At 40.9% G+C, this 21,036-nt stretch overlaps 1 protein-coding gene across 1 annotated transcript in view; it reads left to right on the top strand.

Moving 5' to 3' along the window:
• The window catches only part of DOCK8 (dedicator of cytokinesis 8), a 125,556-nt gene that overhangs the window by 46,329 nt on the left and 58,191 nt on the right, over positions 1-21,036 (top strand). Inside the window, 11 exon segments of the mRNA XM_054986167.1 lie at positions 4,914-5,031; positions 6,520-6,590; positions 7,573-7,711; positions 8,371-8,472; positions 9,887-9,982; positions 13,967-14,201; positions 15,247-15,411; positions 17,098-17,166; positions 17,169-17,272; positions 18,641-18,734; positions 20,133-20,230. Of these exon segments, the coding sequence (XP_054842142.1) occupies positions 4,914-5,031; positions 6,520-6,590; positions 7,573-7,711; positions 8,371-8,472; positions 9,887-9,982; positions 13,967-14,201; positions 15,247-15,411; positions 17,098-17,166; positions 17,169-17,272; positions 18,641-18,734; positions 20,133-20,230 (1,291 nt within the window).

Consider the following 21,036-nt stretch of genomic DNA (forward strand, 5'->3'; position numbering starts at 1 on the left):
ACTATTAATTGTAATTTATAATTAACATTTTTTAAAAAATGAATTTGCTGCTCAATTAATCAGGGTCACTTTAGTTGTTTGCCAGAGATTTGCAGTGAAATCCTAAGCAAAGTTACTCCAGTCGAAGCCCATTGAAATCAACTTAAAATTGCACTGTTTGTTGTTCATCCTTGCTAGGTGACAAAATGTTGCTAAGTTTTTTTTAAATTAAATAAATAATTTAGCTTAAAAGCATTCGGTTCTATAAAATTACTTTTTGGTTTTAATCCTATCTTACTGTCTTGTGACAGTAGTGCAACATACTCAGTAAACAGACAAAGCTATTATTTAGCAGAGCTCTTGTGCAGAAAGCCATTCATGCTTAAGTCTACCATTGAAATCCTTGGGTTGTTAAAATTGTTAACCCACTGATTTCAATTATGCTGTTTTCTCGGAGATAGATATATGGTGCAGACAGCATGACCGTAGATATTCTGCTTGTAGATTTTTTAAAATTCATACACTTTAAAAGACTTCCCAGTAATAAATTATTTTATTTAGCCAAGTGTGACTATTACCTGTGCTGAATATCCTAAAATTTTAACATTACATAACTAAATCAGATGATTGGTTGAAGATAGGACAATTTGTTGAGAAAATTAAGTCGATTGACATCCATTGCAAACGCCTGGTTAGGTCATTTTTTGAATGAACTTGTGTAGCAAGGAGAGAATAAGAAACAATGACTTGTTATAAAAAATGAAAAGGTCCATCAGCATTGTTGGCAGGAATCATTGGTATGTTTGGTATAACACCTAGGACATTACATAAATGTCAAATTATAGTAATGAATGCAAGTTAATTCTAATGATTTCCAACTCCTCCTGACTAGGATTCTCCTTAGCAACTACTACTTGTGCCTGACTGTCTCTGTGTGCCTCTTTAGTTTTTTGTTTAATGCCATTTTTGACAGGAATTTTATTGTAATTCCTCACAAAATAATAAAATGTTGTATTTTTGTGGTGGGACCAACTAGTTGTGGGTTTTCTTTTTGAATCACAGTGTTGCCACCAATTATGACAGACCCTCCTTTCACTTTCCTGCTGTGAGGCAGATTTTCCTGCCAAAATTCAGTTTGCCTGCTTTGACTGAGCAGCCCCAAGTAGTGTGTTAATATTTATAGTTTGAAAATCTGTTTGTCCCACCCTGACAGGCAGATATAATTTTGGCTTTTTAGCCCAGCCCAGGAACTTGACGGGGAGAGGCAGGAGCACTCTTCCTTTTTGTTAGAAATAGCACTGGAGACTGTATAATGTTGGGAAAAAACTTTATTTAACAGGCTGAGATTGCATAAGTATAGTCAGGGAATGAAAGTGCTGAGGTAAAATGTTGCTGGTAGTACAGGATACACTTTGAGTAACAGGCATAATAGCTTCCTTAAAGCTTAGTTTCTTATATTCTTGTAACAGTGAGAGGTGTTTTACTTAATATTTTAATTACAGCTACAGCGTTTCTTCACAGAGTTTCCTATGTCAACTCAGGTTTCCTGGTGTTAGTTTAAAACTGTTTTCCCTTCACAATAGACACGGGGTCCTTCTCAGAGCCAAACCCTCTTTAGAAACTGGGCAAGAATTAATCTTCTTCTCCTAAGAAGATATAACCCTTCTTCTTTTGGCTTGAGTCTAACCTACTACCCAATCAATCCTGCCAGAACACACTCCCAGTTCTATGGTGTCTGTGTCAAGTGGGCTTCAGCTTCTGCTGACACTTCTATTAAGAATTTTCAAATAGAATTTTTCTTCAGGACAGTGATGTTATAATTAAAAAAAAGTTTCCTCTGCCCTTGCTCGAGAGGGGAACCTGTCTGACCTTCCCTGTCAGACTCACTCAAAAACTCTCTTTCAGCAATCCTGTCAGAAAACCAAATGTCAGCTTTTCAAACAGGTTCTAACTGACCAATCAGAGAGAAGGGAGCAGGCTGTCTCTCAAGCTCTCTATTCCAGGCAAGAGTTAACGCTTTCCCTACCAGCTTTCTGATTGCTGGACTTAAGAAACCTGTTTTCAAGTGCAGTTCATCATACCCTTAGCTGATACCTGACTGCACGAGCATGTTAAAATTGTGCATGTCTGTGCAGAAACGTAGCATCCAGAGAGACTTTAAATATAAAAAGAACCCACCTTTTGCAGTAGCTTTTGAATTTGTAGGTCCTTGAAATCAATTTGCTTCTACTGCTGTTTCAGTTCAGTGCGCTAATCTTCTTGCTTTGATTTTTAAAGTGTAACTAAATAATGGAGGGGGGAAAGGAGTTTGGAAAAATCCCAAAATGCATTGGATTGGGTTGGTAGCTAATTCCTTGGAAAGGATCCTATCCCTTTTAATATAGGGAGTGACACCCATGAATAGGAAAACCATCAATTCCCAACCTCCAAAAGTTATTACCTTCAAAGAGATTTCATCTTTAAGCAATAAGCAGATTTCTTTCTTCCAGTATTTGCAGATTAAAAGTTTTATAAAGTTAAGAAAAAGAGAAATAAGAAAACAAAGGGCAGATTTTGGAAAATTAATAATAGATGGAGAAAATAATATTTTTTCTAAGATATATCTCATTTTCTAAGATATATCTTGTTAGATATATCTTGTTGGATTTAGACAGCAATCAGGAGAAAAGAATTATAAAGCTATGTTCTAAGAATTTGGAATCTGTAATTGAGCCTGAGTTCTGGATATCAACTTTAAGTGGCTTAAATCTTTCAGTAAATCTTACAGCTAAAGAGAATATGATCAAAATATTTTATCAGTGGCATCAAACCTCTAATAAATTAGCTAAAATTAATCAATGGGGTACAAGTGAATGTTAGATTTGTGGAGTTGCTGACACAAACTTTATGCATATGAGGCGGAAATGCAGTAGAGCCAAAGAATATTGGAAAATTATTTCTAGAGCTTTTTCTCAAGGAGTAAGTAAAATGTTATCTTTCTTTCTTAAATATTTCTTTGAACTATGTAGACTTCCTTCCCAACGATACTCGAGAATTTGTTATAAATGCCATAACCTCTACAAGATTAGTCTTTGATAGATATTGTAAAACAAACATGATCCCAAATCAAGTGGAGTAGTTGGAGAAACTAAAGGAATGTGTACAGTTGAATAATCTAACCTATATGTTGAATGGTAAAAAGGTAGATAAGTGTGATAAGTTGAATGCTATTTTGACTAGGCTGGTAAATTGAATTTAATAACACTTATATGACTTGCATATAAAATGGTAGATGAATTTGTAAAGCTCTGTGTCCAACTTCCATTTTAACTGAATAAGTTTAAATTTTAAAAAGTTAGTGGGTGATATCCAGAGGTTCTCACGGTTTAGCTCATACACATGGAACTCCATGTTCCAAAAAGCTTCACTTGTGGCATTTTTGCCTTTCATGCTGTTAAAGGAGCAGGAGCTTTGCCAGAAAAGATGTGGTAACCCTGCTTTTAATAAGAAAAGTAGTGATGCTCCCTTTGATGTAGTTTAAATAAGCATGCTGGCCCCGATTCGGAAATACTGAATCAAAGCTTCCTGAAGCATTCACAATGCTTTGGGAAGCTTCAGGGACCCCGTGGGTTAAGTTTAAAGGGCCTTTTCGCAAGAGGAAGGGCCCTTTAAACTTTTCCATTCCCCACCCTTACCTCCCCACCTCCACTTACCTGGCACCAGCTGGAGGAGAAGGAGGCCCTCCCACTTCCCCGCTGGCCTCCGGTGGCAGCGGCAGCCCTCTCTGCTGGCCAGCCGCGCCGGCTGTGGCTGTGCCGCAGTGGCAGGGAAGGTCCTCATTGCTGGCTGGCTGCGCCGGCCATGCAGGCCGCAGCTGTGTAGCAATGGCAGCAGGGAAGGCCCTCTCCGCCAGCCGCGACTGCACAGCTGCGGCAGGGGAGGCCTTCTCCACCGGCTGGCCACAGCTGCGCGGTGGCAGCAGGGGAGGCATTCTCCACCAGCCAGCCACTCTGGCCACAGCTGCGCAGCAGCAACAGGAGAGGCCAGCTGGCCAGCGTGGCATTCATGGCTGGAGCCTGACCAGGTAAGTGGGGCGGGGGACGGGGTTACAGGGTGGGGTGGGAGTTTAAGGGTGGAGGTGGGCCTCCCCCCTCCCCCTCCCCCTGTCACTTCAGTATGGTCTGAATCTTTGCGGAGCATACCGTAGTGACTTAGAAACCCGAATCCGAAGCGGCATGCTGCTTCAGATTTCGGGTTTTTTTCCAAAACCTTTTCCCGCTTCGGGTAAACCTGAAGCGGGAAACCCAAATATTTTTCAGGTGCAGACCCCTACTCATGAGTAGAGCACATAACCCATGACAGAATTGTCATATTGACAGCCTAGAGTTCCCTTAAAGCTATGGATGTGGTAGGGAGGTACAGAGCCAGAGGCAATAAACAGCTGCTGTAACTGAGCATCAGCTAAGGGGAAGATGGAAAATAGTAGCTGAAGCAGGGGTGGCAACAGTAACATTTGTGGCTGCATGTAGCTGGTGAATGACCCCCATACCTGCACAGGCCACTCCTGGTTAGCCAGCAGTCATCACTTTATTTATTGACATCGGCTTTGGCTGCTGACTTGGGTCTATGGAAGATCCTTCCACAGTTTCAGCTCAGTAACACCTTAGGGCCATTGTGGCGAGACTATGATGGATTGCATCCCTGGAAACCTTATTTGTGATGACAATTAAGCCCAAATTGAATCCTCAGCATTTTGGCATGTCAAAAAAAGTAACTGACTGCAAATGCTTACCAGCAGTCAGGGTTAGCCTGGCTTCCCCCCCCCCCCCCCGGCACCTTAGGTGACTGTAGCCATTTCAAGCTACAGAAATTGATTCTTAGGATGACACCATCCTAAGTAAGGTGTTCAAGTAGAACAAATGTGATTATTTGTTTTTCATTTCCTTTTCTTTCAGAAATCTTCTCTATGTGTACCCACAGCGGCTAAATTTTGCGAACCGCCTGACCTCGGCACGAAACATTACCATTAAGATACAATTTATGTGTGGAGAAGACCCTACATGTGCAATGCCAGTAAGATTACTTGCATGTAATAATTCATATATAAGTATGCAGAACAGTTTCCCTACTTGAAGTTATTTCCAGAGTAAAACCAGGCCAGCATTTATTTGTGTAGAAAATTTCTATGCTGCGGCTTACAAAATAAAACACAATAACTTCTATGGTACTTATGTGATTATTAATTAAAACCCAGCAATAAAAACTCATCCAGAGGATAAAAATATAAACAGTTGAGCAGCTTAAAATGAGTCTTGCACAGTTCTCAGGTGGAAAGCAGGCTATAGTTGTGATCATTGAGGCATTGCCTGGTCCTGTCTTGGTTTTGAGACTTCTTGTTTTCAAGGGAAAAAAATTCATTTCAGGCCATGTGCTAGTCAGGATGGAATTCAGCAGCATTCTTAATTTTTTAAAGAAGTTCAGTATTTAATATTCAGACTGAGGTTGAGTTTTAAAAGTCTATATTGAAATATACCAAATTAAAACTGAGCAAGGGCAACACTTATCCAACCTGCTGAAGGATGATCAGAGAGCAGAAATTAACTATGGTTTCTAATTTCACTCACCTAAGAAATCTTTTATCATATAGTTTAAAAACGTTTCCTGATCTGTGTAGAGTGCATTATAGTAGTCTAGTCTTGGTGTTACCATGTCATGAATCCAGGTGGTCAAATTAGCCACGTCAAGGTCAGTCATTGTTGGGAGAAAGCGTTTTTTACAGCTGCATTTACTTGTTCTCTAGCAGCGATGGATCTAGTATAACTCCCAGGCTCTTAACTGGGTCAGCCAGGATCAACTGAACCCCATCAAAGTTGGGAAGTCCTTCAAGATCTGTGTTTTACCAACCAGCATCACCTCTGTCCTGACTGGGTTCAGTTTCAGTGTGCTTTCTTTCAGCCATTTGACCACAGCTGTCAAGCAGCGACTCAGGACCTCTACTGTATCACTTGGGGATTTGGATAATGATATATAGAGCTGGGTGTCCTCTGCATATTGATGGCATCCAATACCATAGCTACAAATGATTTATCCTAAAGGCTTTACATAGAAGTTGAATAACATGGGGGATAAGATTGCTCCTTGTGAAACACACAAGATAATTCCCACACTGATGATAGCTGGTCTCCAAGAGCAACTCTTTGAGTCTATTCCATGTGGCCAGAATTCTTCACCAGGGAAAGTAGAATAGTAGCTGATTCTCATGTTGTGTACCAGCAGCTTTCCTTTCTGCCCAATGGAGAGCTCTGTGTAACTTGGAAACTTGCAGGCTCCTATAGCAACTTCTCCTACGTCACCAATTAAAGACAGTCCTTTACATTTTTAATTTTCTTTTATTTTATGAGACTAGTGCTTTGAATTTTTATTTATTTTAAAATGGTAGTTATGTATGGGAGTCTGATCACAAATAAAATACAAATTTCTAGTGGTAACACTGAATAAGCTTTAAATCACTGTCACTTTTAAAATACTGTTTTGTTTAAATTATTGTGTTTTTTCATGTAGATAATATTTGGAAAATCAAGTGGCCCAGAATTTGTTCAAGAGGTTTACACATCTGTTACATATCATAACAAGTAAGCTTAAGACTGTCTGTCAGGGCTGTTGTGCTCATGGCTTTTTCTAAGAATTTCCTGTACTCTTCTACATATCTGGCATGTGGATTTTGTTGCCATGACGATCAGCAGCTCACAAACTGAGAGAGCCATGGATATAGCAGTCCTCAAGGGTGACCTCTACAGTATATTTGTTCCACCCTTTTTATTTTCATATTTTGCAGTATCAAACTGTCTGTGAAGAAGGGTTTGGGACACAGAACTATGTGGAAAAGAAACAATATCCGGACAGTAGTGCTTATTTGGGAAAGGCTATAGAATGGTATTGAAAAGCTGTATGAGTAGAAAATGGACAATGCTTGCAACAGTGGTTGTGATGAAGAACTCACAACTACCACCTTTCCTGAGGTCCACAGTGTTTACACTGGGGTGGCCATATAATACACTTTGTTGGTCAAATAAATGACACTCGAATGACTTGTGCAAACATAACAGGTGTGGGGATAAGCCTACTGGCCCAGCTCTGTTAGAGGAGAGAGATGAAATTGCTTAATAGTTGCTGAACAATTGACTGCAGGCTGCAGAATGGCAGGCTGCCACCTCCCAACCCTTGTGGTGTGAGAATTCTCCTGCTGGATCTCCAGAAAGGGAGGGGAACTGCATCATCCTTCACCTACTTCTAATCACATGGTCTTCTGGTCCCTGATTGGTCTGTACAAATCCCAGAAGACTGTCAGGAATCAGGTTTTGGCATCAGTTGTATATTTTGAATAGAAAGATGCTGGTTTCATTCCCAGAGAGAGAACAGAAATTTCCAGTGTCTTGAGAGAGAGCCTTTTGGTTTTCTGTAGCAGGCGCAGTCCACAAAACACTGACATTTTCTCTGTAGAGATTATTTCCCTTTTCTTATTTATGGGCGTTACATAAGGATGAGGCTTAGGTATGGCAAGTTGCACTTCCATTTCTTGTCTTAATAGGTGTGTTTGTTTCTCAAACAAAACAGGTCTCCCGACTTCTATGAAGAAGTTAAGATTAAGTTGCCAGCTAAACTCACAGAAAAACACCACCTGCTCTTCACATTCTACCACATCAGCTGCCAGCCAAAACAAGAGGCATGTGTAGAAACTCTCCTGGGGTATTCAGTAAGTCACTTCTAGTTCACTCTGGCTTCTTGGAGAAATCAATAAATAGCATTTTCCTCACAGCATTCTCTGTGAAAGTAGCAAAGCTATCAGATATAGAAATTTTATTTACTAAAACATGCAGTCAATTGTAATTTGTGTATACACACAAACACAAATACATACCTAATATCTTGTGCTTGGATGCAAGATTTCAGTGGAACATGAGAGAAATAAAATTAACCCTTCCTGTGTTCTTGAACATCATATGTCTCACATTATATGTATCTTTTGCATGGTATAGTGTAAATATTTATTGCTTGTTTTAAAGTGCATCGTTTACATCTGTTCAGTGTATTGTGTATGTCTTTTGAATGTGTAAGCTTGTGTTGTGGTTATGTATATGTCACAGATCTAAAAATCTTTATGATATGCTGATTCAGAGAGAGAAAAAGGTTTTTACAGAAGGCAAGAAAGTCTGTCAGTGATCCAGGAAGATATGTCTACAAAGTAGCTACAAGTGACATTAGACTGCAAAGGTCTTTAAAGTAATTGCTTTAGGGGGAATAACACAACTGATATTTAATCTGTTTATTATGGGATATAACTAACCAGATCAATATCCAGTATTGTATGCAAGTAATGATATAAGATTCTGTTTTGCCCATTATCTGTTTCAGTGGCTGCCAATTCTGTTAAATGATCGTCTCCAAACGGGTCATTATTGCCTTCCTGTTGCCTTGGATAAACTGCCTGCCAACTATTCAATGCACTCAGCAGAGGTAATAGGGAAAAGAATTAGAAAAAATAGTTAGGCCAGCTAAAGTGATGTAGCAGAATCTTTCTTTTTCAGTATTCTGTTATTTGCTATTTGGCATGTGCCACCCAGCTGGTGCCCCCCCCCCACCCTCAGAGGGGCTTTTGTTCCTTCTCTCTTATACCCACTGCCACCACTTGGCCTTTGTATGAATTGCCCATGGGGAGGACGAAGACTCTCCACTCCCCTGTGCATGCTTGCCACTCTGAGCCCTGCCTTGTGCCCAGTCTCCTGCTACGCAGCACCTGGTTACTGCAGGGACTGCTTACTGGACTTGGGCACCATAGGAGATCAGAAATTGCCAACAGACCATCGCCTTTCTGAGGCACCTGTTTAAAATAGTGGGGTTGAGCAGTGAAAGTCTGTGGAACAGAGAACAGCTAAGAATTTAAAAAAGCATTAAAATAAAGAATTTATTTTTAAAAAGGGAAAAATATTTACGCTCAGACTTTTAAGCACAGCACAATTCCTCAGTCCCTCCCTTTGTGTATGCCTAACTTATATCTTCTGTTAAGGCAGGCTTTCTATCTGAGAAGCCTTCATACCTTGTAGTCCACTCCCAACAGGCCTCTCTGTCCTACACATGGCCAGTGATTGCTGCCTGCAAAAGAGCCAGGCCTCAGCTCCTTCAGCTTCCAGTTCAAATCAGCCATGAGATTTTATTCTCTCCCTTTGCCCATCCCCCTGGGCAGGTCAGAGTGGCAGGCCAGAGAGGCTTTTTCTGGAGGTTCCAGGAAGAATTCACTCTAGTATTTGATTTTTTCAAGTACTTTAGTCTTTCAAGTTTCTGTTCCCCCCACCATCTCCACAACTTTTAGCAGAAAGTCTTATGCCCACTCTTTTGTCTTCAGCCAGGTGGGGCATCTGCATGACCTAAACATTCTGGGTACACTTAGAAAAAAATTGGCTCTCCCACCCACCCCCATCAGCTAAGACGGAGGAAACACTTTTTTAAAGACTTACAAATGACAGCGTTTCTCGACACCAATGGAACTTGTTTCAGTGCATCTATGATATTTTTGGTCATAGAAGTGGTCCCATCAGTCTCCAAATGTATATTTGTATGAATGATTGTTATATATGAATTAATTACGATTACTGGCCAGGAACAGTCTGCTCAAAGATACTCTCTTATATGCTATTCGGCTATTCAAACATTTTCCAAGGCTTCAGTTATTTTCTCGTTTCCTGTTGGCCATGGAATATGGTGTGCCTTTATTATACCAGCTGGACACGGTAGAAATGTTTTGGTATGGATTGTGCATGTAAAATATGAATTGGTATAACTTAGTGTGTGTGTGTGTACTAAATAGAAACATATGAGTTATTATTAACATTATAAAATTTGATGATCATCAAGTTCTCTATCTTCAATACAGAAAGTTCCTCCACAGTCTCCTCCAATTAAGTGGGCTGAAGGACACAAAGGGGTGTTTAATGTTGAAGTGCAAGCTGTCTCATCTGTTCACACACAGGTAAGGGATTTATGCATCCTGGCATCCCAATCGCCCATGGGAATAGGGATGCTGGGTTTGTGGAGAAATCTCCCTTCAAACTCAGCAACTGATTGTGATGGCTACTTACAAAACTTCAAAATTAGAAAATGGAGGTCACCCATTTGTATGGGCAAGGAGGCTTAATAATACGTCTACAGTATAAAGGTTTACAGAGTTTCACCTTCTAAGTCTACTGACGTCTTACGTTTAGAATACTTAGAAGAATGTAACTTGGTTTAGAATAGTCATTTCAGAGGTGTAAAACAAAACCTATTAAGTGGTCAAATTTTTAATAAAGATCGAAGCACAGTGAAGTCAGTGGATTTGGAAAGATATAACCCGGTTTAGGACCACACTGCAATCATAAGAATACATTTGTCGGAATAAATAACATTGAACACTGAGTAGACCCGCTTAGGATTGCTTTCTAAAGGACAGATTTAGAAACAAACTAAAATCTGCAATATCATGTTATATCATCAGGTTACATGCAAATATATATAATGTAGCCCTTAAAGTAAATGAAAAGCCACTGTAGGAAGCAATGATTTTTATCAGACCAGACTTTACAATTTTGTATCCTTCCTCACAGTTTTGTATCCTTCCTCACATTAAACTTCTAATTTTATGTAGAAAATGAAGTTTGGGGATTTTGTTTTACCATCTAACATGTTGAGTTTTAACGCCTGAAGAAATAAATTTTATACTCACCTTCTTTCCTGAATATGGCAATCAAGATAGCACTAGCTTAGTGGTTTGAGAGGTCACCCCCCTCTATCAGTCACTGTGTGGATGGTATTTGATATGGACTGGAGGAACATGGATTTGATTCTCTGTTCAATCCATTAAGCTCATTGGCTGACCTTGGACTAGTTATTCTCTCACAGGTTAACTTACCTCAGACCCATATTTAAAGATCTGGGTCTGCAGCTACCATGTGTAGTTTGTGCCTCAGTTGCTGCTTCAGGAAGAGCAGCTCACGTACTCAAGATGTAAGATTGTAAACCTGCAGAGTTGTATGCATTTATATCCCATTGACTGTAATAAGATTTAACTTGCATATTGGAGGATAGGTTTGAAGTTAAAGGGGGGAAAGAATCCTGTTGTTGGAGAGGAAAAAAAGTTCAGTTAAGAAATGTAATAGTCTACAAATTTCCTCTTAGTTTTATGGATTTGCTAGTTTGTTAAGATAGAGCTTTAAAAACTATAATCCTGCATAAAATTCTATCATCTTTTCCTGTCCATTTCATGGGCTACTGAACAGAATCTATTCATTTTTTATTGTTAATTATAAGTTACTAAATCTTGGACTGGTGGTGGTGGAGAGTGCCCTCAAGTCAGAGTTGATTTATAGCAACCCGTGGTGGGGTTTTCATGGCAAAAGACTAACAGAGGTGGTTTGCCAAGACTAACCAGGATTGCCATTGCCTGCGCCTCCCATCCAATTACTAACCAAGGCCAACCCTGCATAGTTTCTGAGATCTGATGAGATCAGGCCCACCTGGGCTATCCAGGTCAGGGTAAATCTTGGAGTAAATACATAAACAACATTTTAGTGTGACTATGCTAAAATGTGATTTATACAGTGTAATATTTTCAGTGTTCGTACTGTTATAATAATTTATTCTGTATTTTTCTTTCCTCCTTTCTATTCCTTTTTCTCCTTATAATTAGCAAACATTTAATAAATATTTCTCTAAAAAGTCTACTTAGAGCTTAATGCAAGATAGAGCTGATATGAAATAAGAACATCTCTTAGCGTGTGCAGAATATTATACCTTCAGTAGTGATGTCAATTTGGGAGCATACTATAATCTAGGGCACAGTTTCAGGTACATATTATACCTGAAACCCCTTGTTTTCTGGAAATTAGTCACTAAGCAGATCCCATCATTTATGTTCTTTCCAACCAATGTTCACGTTGTATTTTGGGGTTTCAGAAGTCGACACGAATATCAGTGACTTCAAAACTACTGTTTGGACAGAAATTAAATTTAAACTTAAGAACAAAAACAGTTTAGTAGCTGAACCATAAATATTTCATTTCATGAAAATTTGAAATGTACCTTATTTATGCCGCACCATCCATGTACGTGATACTACAGTAGTATCATGTACTGAGAGCCAGTTTGCTGTAGTGGTTAAGAGTGCAGGACTCTAATCCGGAGAGCCAGGTTTGATTCCCCACTCCTCCACTTGAAGCCAGCTGGGTGACCTTGGGCTTGTCACGGCTCTCTGGAGCTCTCTCAGCCCCACTCACCTCACAGGGTGTTTGTTGTGGGGATAATAATGGCATACTTTGTAAACCACTGAGTGGGTGTAAAGTTGTCCTTTTTTTTTTTTTATAATTTTTTTTATTTTTCATAACTACAAAACACTACACCAGACTATCACAAGGAAAGGGAAGAGGGAAGGGACAAAGGGGAGTGGAAAAAGAAAAAGGGGGGGGAATGAACTACAAACACTAAACACTACACTTCAATGTTTCCCTTCATACTGTCATAATACAAAAATAGCTCCATAGAATAATGATGGAGTGGTTAATCATACAGAGAATAAACATTTCAAATTCTGATTAAACTTTCCTCCCCCTTCTGGGTCCCGGACGCAATTCTCTCTGTGCAACTGCTGTTGCAATGCTCTCCTCTTCCCCCCCCCTCCGGCTCCTCCTTTTCTTCGTTCTTGGTGCAGCAGAATTCTGGGTTTTTATTCTCAAAATCCTTTAGTTGATCTTCTGATAATATCTTATAGGCCTGATCTTTATATCTGAACCATATTCCTTCCGGGAATAACCATTTGTACTTTATTCCATGGTCCCTCAGAAGAGCTGCAAACTTTTTATATTTAAAACGCCGTTTCCGGACTAGAAATGGAACGTCCTTCAAAATCTTGACTTTCAAACCCATAAAGTCCAAATCCGCATTGTATGAGTTATATAGGATGGTGTCCCGAATCTTTTTAGTTGAAAAGTCAATAATGATCTCACGAGGCAACTGTCGCTTTGTTGCTTATTTTGAAGAAGCCCGACGGACCTCCAAAATGTCGCTTTTAACCTCTTCTTTAGTCGTCCTCGCGGGTGTCGCCAGTAGTTCCGAGACCAAATCCCACAGATCCTCATTTTCCTCCTCTTTCACGTTTTGGAGACGCAAAATTGTCTGCGTTCGTTCCACTTGTAGCCCGATCAGTTGGTTCTCCACCAACTTCAACTCCTTTTTTGTAGCCTTCACAAGTGACGCACTTTCCAGAGCAGACTTTTCTGCCCCCCCCGCTGCTACCTTAATGGTTTTCACCTCGCTTTCAATTAAGCCCACCCTTTGATCAGTTTCGTTCAGCTTGTCAACAAAGGGTTTTATAGCTTCCACCACCGCCCTGCACACCAATTCTTCGAGCGACTCCCCTTTCTGCAAGGTGGCCGAGATTGACTTACCGAGAGCGGGACTTTGCTTCTTTGCTGCCATTTTGGGGGGGGGGGCGCCAACAAAATTCTGGAACTCCACGAAGGGGAAGAGCGAGTCTTCTTCAGATCAACCTCTCCTTCACAAACGCTTGTAGAACAGAAGGGATTCGCTTGTTTACAGGCTTCCGCCTGTTTCTTTTACTTGCCGTTTCTCGTTGCCCGGCGGCACTCGAGGCGCCGCGCACATCTGCCGGCCTCCATAGGGACAAACGGGCAATTCCCTCCCCGCATTGATTTCGGGGAGTTCTTCCCGCCGCGTCCCGGACCCTGGCTCCCTCCCTGGGAGTCCTGGGGGCTAATCCTTGCAGATCAGCCGCCCGGTCAGGGTGCCCGGTCGTTTCCTCCCGGACCAGCCGAGAGGAGCGTCCGGCATGGCTGAGAAAACGAAACCGACTCCGGTGTAAAGTTGTCCTGAAGGGTGGTATATAAATCTAATGTTATTGTTATTGTTACTATGTGTAATAAATGTCCCGTATCTCATATGTCAAACTGCCTTGCATTTACAGGACAATCATCTAGAGAAATTCTTCACTCTATGCCATGCACTAGAAAGCCAAGTTGCCTTCCCTATAAGAGTGATGAATGAGAAGATCACAGAAGCCATGCTGGAACATGAGCTGAAACTCAGCATTATTTGCTTGAATTCTTCTCGACTTGAGCCCCTGGTGTTGTTTTTACACTTGGTGTTGGATAAGCTCTTCCAGCTGGCTGTCCAGCCCATGGTTATAGCAGGCCAAACAGGTACCAACTATTACAAGGCTGCAGTAAATTTTTCTATAGATTAGAGATGGGCACGAATAGAATTACGACCCCAAAAAATGCATGAACGAGGCTGGTTCGTGGTTCACGAACCAGTGGTTCATGGAAGCTCGTTTCCACGAACTTCCACAAACTGGTCTACTGGTTTGTTTGGGTCATAAAGGGGCAGTTTAAATGGCCATTTCCACAGGGAAATGGCCATATAAACTTTTCCTGTGGCTTGCAAGCGGCAGGTCCCTTTAAACTATCAGCTGGCAGGTGGCGGGGGGAGATCCCCCCAGCCACCTGCCAGCTGATAGTTTAAAGGGACCTGCCACTTGCAAGGCAGGAAAGGGCCCTTAAAACTGTCTAATGCCTTTTTCCCTGCTGCTGCTAAGCAGCTGGAAAGGGGCATTTAAATCCCTCGAACTGGTTTGTAAACTTGCCCCAGTTCATGCCAGTTCGTGGTTCCTGGTTCGTGAAAACCCACAAACCACGAACCTCATGGTTTGGTTTTTTTTGTGGTTCATGCCCATCTCTACTGTAGATGCCAAATAGTTAGAGATACGCTGGCCTAACTGTAGTTAGTTGGTTTTTTAAAACAATGTGCAGGATTTCAGCAAGAAGCAAAGTGCCTGACTTTCCCACTGAAAACAAATTCCAAAACTTTTCACCTAATGTTCCTAGGATCAATGTCCAGTTCACTGTGCCTGCTGCACTGTCTATTCTAGTGGCTGGCTCATGTCAGGTCTTATTTCTGCACTCTGCCAAAGCAATCTTGCTTCATTTGAACCATCTGTTCCTCTCACCTTCTCAAATAGAAATGGGAAGGATTGTGTTAGGAACAGACTAGAAGCATTCACTTTCCCCAGTTGTTTTCTGTTAGCTTATTATCACTGCCATGTCATGTCGGTACAGCTGTGTTTAATCTTGCTGCAAAACCAAAAAAGAGTCCTGTGGCCCACTAGACTAACAAGTTTATTGTGACATAAGGTTTTGTATGTATCCAATTAATAATGAAATAAATGCTTTTCTTTTGACTTTCCAGCCAACTTCTCCCAATTTGCCTTTGAATCTGTGGTTGCAATAGTGAATAGCCTCCACAACAGCCAAGATCTGAGCAAGGACCATCATGGGAGAAATTGCCTCTTAGCATCTTATGTCTACTATGTTTTCCGTCTTCCAGAAGTTCAAAGAGATATTGTCAAACTAGGTATTTTCCCTGGGGTTCCTGCAAAAATAAGTTGCTGTTCTTTATGTACTGAATCGTCTGGCTGTGGGTAGAAAGTAAAGATCCTTGATTTCCTTCTTATTCATTTACTGAAGAAGAACAAGTTCAGTTGAGGAGAGGGGTATAGTAGAATCTGTATGCCTTGAGTGGCAACTAAAAACCAAAACATTATCAGGATTATTTAAGATGGCAGCATGGATAGCGGATGGATCTCTAAGGGATTATTTCACCTTCTTACCAAGGACTAGTAGTATACCTATCAGCATGCCAGTGATTAAATATGAAATCTGATGGAAAGCTTGAAGGGTCCACATTGTCCACATAGGCAGTAACATAAATTACTGCCTTACTACTAGTGAAACATGTAGCATAGGTGGATGATGATAACTTAGTAAAAATCTAACAGAAATTTGAACATCTCCCTACTATCTGAGTGCCACATGTTGTTCATTGATTTTCTGAATACATCAGGCGTATTGCCCCTAAATATTTAAGTTGGGAATACGAAGAGCAATGCATGCACGCAGTGGAGAGTTACATGTGCAGGCAGAATTTTGGCATGGTAGTTCTCCCACTCAGACAAGCTATTTAAATGCAGTTTATTTCTTCAGCCAATGAAGCTTCATTTGTGTACATTGAGTGTGTGTGTTTGTGTCTTACCATCCATATAACTTCTTTGGATCATGTGTTGCTTTTTGCTAGCAACATAGTCTCTCAACATATACAGGGCACTTCAAATGTCTTGAGATTAGCAAAATAATTGAACAGAGAATATTTTTCAGAAGCATCAAATTATTTATTTCTAGATCAGGGTTTCCTAAATAAGATGGCAAGTAGAGATGGGCACGAACCAAAATACGAACCAAAATTCATGACAAACCATGTTGGTTCATGGTTTGCAAACCAGCGGTTTGTCAGATCCCATTTCTGATGAACCACCACGAACTTTAGGCTGGTTCATTTGGTTCGTCACTGTAGACAGTCTGGTGCCGATCAGTCAGTTTCCTAGGCAACAGGGGATGGACTTCCTGCAGACCTTTTGCTGACCCGGAAGTGACCTTCTGCTGACCTGGAAGTTACGATTTTCTGACCTGAATGTGATGCTTTCACGAACCAAATGAACCGGTTCGTGAACTGGGGGCAGGTTTGTGATTCGTGAAATTTGACGAACCACGAACTACATGGTTCGTTTTTTTCCAGTTAGTGCCCATCTCTAGTGGCAAGCATCACAAACAGGCTTACAGAGTCTGAGTACAAAATTGGGAAAACCAACTTTTCCTGGACAGCCTACTCTAGAGCCTGGGTGCAAGCATGGGAATAGGCAGGTCTTTAAGGTGCTACTGGACCCATATCTTGCTGTACTGTAAGTGTATACTAATTCTAAGTTTTAAACTATCTGGCCCCCTTTCAGAGGGTTGCTTATGAATGGCAATGAAAAATTCACCTTGGTTTGGGAAGAGAGTCATGTAGATGGGGAAAATGCTGTGTAAGATAGTAGCTGGCTTTCTCTGGAAGTAGAAAATGAGCCTACCTTGGGGCCAAGGCATCAATAGGGCTACCATGCAGCAAAAGGATGAGCAAAAGGTTTGTTGTAGCTATTTTGTAGTCCAGCTGGTGCTTGGGTGATATGTAATGCCCAGTTGTGAAAATAATATTTCATCTTGGCAGGTGGAGCAAGTGGTGCTAATTTTTCCGAATCTCGTTATTATACATATGGACGCACCTCAGCCGTCTCAGTGGCTCCAGACTCTTACAAAGCCGGGCGACCAGCTGCAGTAATCCAGATAATGCTGGGATCCAGTCTGCTACTGATGAGGAGGTCAGAAGCATCATGTCCTCAAGGGTAAGAGGAGATAATATAACCTTGGAGAGCTAAAAGGAAAATCTAGGGTCCAAGTTTAATTTTGTCATACATGCAGTTCCAGCTCCCAGAAGCATTTATGCCTGCCTGCACAGGGTACCTCGAAATCTGGTGTTATATTGTGAATAAAAATAGTAATTGTTTAGCAGTGCTGGTAATAAATCATGTAGAAGATAACAAATTATACTATAAAAAGAATCCCTGTTCCAAATGAAATTTTTTAAAAAAAAATCTTTGCCCCTTTTCAGAAACAAAAAGGACGTATAGATAAACTAGAAATAAATCCTCAATTACCGCTACCTTACATATTCCAAGGTGAAATTTGTATCTGACTTCCCTATAATGTGCTTCCAACACCTTTTATGGCATTGTTTGGCATCCCACAGGGGCAGATGTCCATCACACGATGTTCCAAGAAAGAATGTTCCTTCTAAGTGTTTACTGTACTGTCTAAGTGTTTTACTGTACTGTGTTGCATTTTCAGATGGGGAGGGAGTGTCTTCCATAAGGGATGCAATTTTGTGGTTGCTGCTGTGGCTGCAGTTAAAGTGCAGCAGCAATGGGGTTTTCATATGGCAGATTTCTCTGCATTTTCCCTGCCCTAGTCCCCCCGTGGCAGTCGCCACCCCCTCCTTCCTCTGGGCTACCAAGGCTTTTGCAATTCACTAGTATATCATTATATCTATATACCATTGTATGAACAGGCGTAGCACGTTCTCTGAATTCCAGCTTTCATTTTAAAAGATTAAGCCTCTAGCCTCTACCCATGTGAAGATATGTCTTTTCTTTGCATCTCAACAAGGAAAGGGACTAGCAATTTACTTTTTAAAAAATAAAAGCTCAGAATTTAGAGAACTCTGTTGGTACAGTGGTATATTGATATAACAATATTCTAGTGTTGATTTTTTAAAAAAGCTCCTATGTTGAGGCAGGGGGGGAGGAAATGGCTGCTGTGGGGATAGGGTCAGGGAAAATGTGGGTCAGAAAATCTGAATTTACTTACCCACACAGCAGCAATCTTTCCCAAAACTTTGGAGCAAAGCAAGTATGGGAAAGATTGGAGAAAAGTCAGAGAAACTCTGGAAGTGCACGAATACACCACAGTGCTCTTGAGAAGCAAGAAAAAGCTGACTTCCCAAAAGATTGAACCTGGGACAGATAACTCATGTGGAAGACGAGGAGTTTGTGGAGGGGGGGAAATAAACTGTAAAGTGCAGTACTAAATTAGAACACGTGATGGCAGTCCTGTGTTTAAATTGTTAAATGTAATGTGACCAGCTATTTCTTCTGTCTTCCTCCATACTGCTAATATGTATATTTTTATATGTGATTTCTGGCCATTTTCTCTAGATTGCTGATCGATGCTCCAGTCGGATGTCATACTATAGTGAACCTAGCAATGATACGTCAAGTGCCTGCATAAGCCCACGGCCATCCACTAAAAAGTATACTGCCACAGAACACAACAGCACGCTTTAAAAAGTCTCAGCAAGTTAACAAATACTGTAAGCAGGCCACTTTGAACACCAGACTTTCCCAAGGGGGAAAACAGAAGAGCAATCTCAGAAAAGATAAAAATTTAATGAGAGAAGAGTGAACTTTTCAGTGGAAACTCAGGGGCTCAGTTGCTGAACATCTGGATTGGTCATCTTCCTGCCATATGTTGCTCTGAAGGCCCATTGGAATCAGGATGGAGGGTATCTAAAGTTAAAAAAACAAATAAATCATCATTCCTAACCTGATTCTGAGTGAGCTACACTGTATAACAGAATGCCTTAAATGACCTTTTTTAGAGATTGATTGTTTTGCCTACTAAAAACATAGGTCCATTGACTTTTTCCCGTGTGCCAGAAAAAGGAGTGAAAGGCAAATATTAAAAGGGCCAGACTCAAGTTAATCCTCAGCAGATCCCCAGGAAAGTACTTTTTAATAGTGCAGAACTTTTACATGTTTCTGAGGGCTTAGTAACAACAGGAAAGAAAGCCCAGTATTTCAGGGAGGAAAGAACAGCCAGTTTGGGCAATAGATGAACAAAACTGGGTGCTTTAAGATTTTAGTATTTTTTATACCAAGGTGTATAAAGCCAGCCCAGTATTATGCAATCCAATTAACCCTTAAACCATATTTGAAATGTTCTTCAAATATGATGCTTGTCTAATTCATTCTTTGCTTTAACTACAGCGAAAGCCTCCTGTGTTGTTTTGTGCGATAGTGTCCTTTTGTGCATGTGTCAATTGCAGAATCAGTAATTAAACCCATGATGCCTGGATTCCATAGGCCAGTTTTCTGAACTGGTATAAACAGTTCAAGCCTGGTCTGCAATAGACCTTTGTCAATATCAGTTTAAACAATCTGAAGAAGGGAGCTTGACTCACAAAAGCTCATACCCTACCACAGGTCTTGTTAGTCTTATAGGTGCTACTGGACTCTTGCTCTTTCCTATAGTTTAAACAATGTGCTATATCAACAATGACTTATAATTAATTAGTTAAGCCTTTAAAGAAACAAAGTTTCATATTTATTTGAAATTCTTGTTTTGCAGATTTTATTAATTCATTTTGCTAGGGCTGGTTTTTATATGTGTTATTGTGGGCTGTTAACATATGTAGCAAATGATTGCCTGTCCCTGATGATTCTGCCTGCTGTTCTTAATTGCTGCTGTTGTTTTTGCCTTTACTTGTCCTCCTTATTCAGCTTAATTGTGTGTTTGCCCATGCGCATGAATGTGTGCATGCTTGTGCTAACTTAAGAGCTGCCATTTTAAATTTACCCCTCTCTGAGCTTTGATTTTAATTCCAATGTTGAAAGCCAGCTTGTATTTTCATACACAGTGTTTCTATATAGCATTTCCATGAAGAGTTGGCACTTCAGATGGTCGTGAGCACTGGCATGGTGAGAGAATCAGTCTTCAAGTATGCTTGGTTCTTCTTTGAGCTGCTGGTGAGTTTTCATAAAGGCATTTCGTTTTTAACAACGGGGGGAATTAAGTGCAATGAAAATGAAGAGATGTGAAAGCATTAATCCCAGCCCTTTCATATGAACTGGCCCTGCATAACTGTGAATTGTTCACAAAAAATAGACAACAGATTTGTGACAAAATCCAGTTTTGAAGAATCAGTAGCAGTTCTCCAAGGGAAAATGGAGTCTTTGACATCTTGCTTAGTCTCAGGGTGATTTGATAAGCCTGTATCAGTCAGTGGTCTTAGAAAGGAAAACGGATTCAAATCAGTTAATTGCTTGTTTATGGAGGTAATCAAGGTAGAAAAAAGCAAGGATTTTCCTTAAAAGGAAGCAGGCCAGATTAAACGTGATACCAGGTGTATATATAAAAAATGTGGGATGGTGACTTGCCTGCAATGGAAACATACACACAGCTATCCCAATTGCGCTGCCTCTCACCGTGCATTTGCTGCCGAGCAAGGCTCTGAGGTGAACTCCATGCCTGGGACCAGCAGTGGCACCTTGGATGTGGACCACAACGGTGCAGTACTTGTGCTGACAATGGCTAATCCTCCTCGAAGAAAGCACTGTGCATTGGATGGGCTCAGCCTGTCAGGGAGTAAGGCTCACGAAAGAGATCTCTCTGGGCTCGGGGGGCACAGCCACACTCCTCTGGCCAGCCACCTGCCCAACCTGGCCACTCCCCGCCTCCTGGGATCCGACCCCGCGGCCCCTGTAGTCTACATCTACATGGCTGGTGTCCATGTTTTAAAACGAGGTCTGTAGTGCAATGTGCATTACATTAC

The sequence above is a fragment of the Eublepharis macularius genome, chromosome 8 (genome assembly GCF_028583425.1).
Source record: "Eublepharis macularius isolate TG4126 chromosome 8, MPM_Emac_v1.0, whole genome shotgun sequence".
Lineage (NCBI taxonomy): Eukaryota > Metazoa > Chordata > Lepidosauria > Squamata > Eublepharidae > Eublepharis > Eublepharis macularius.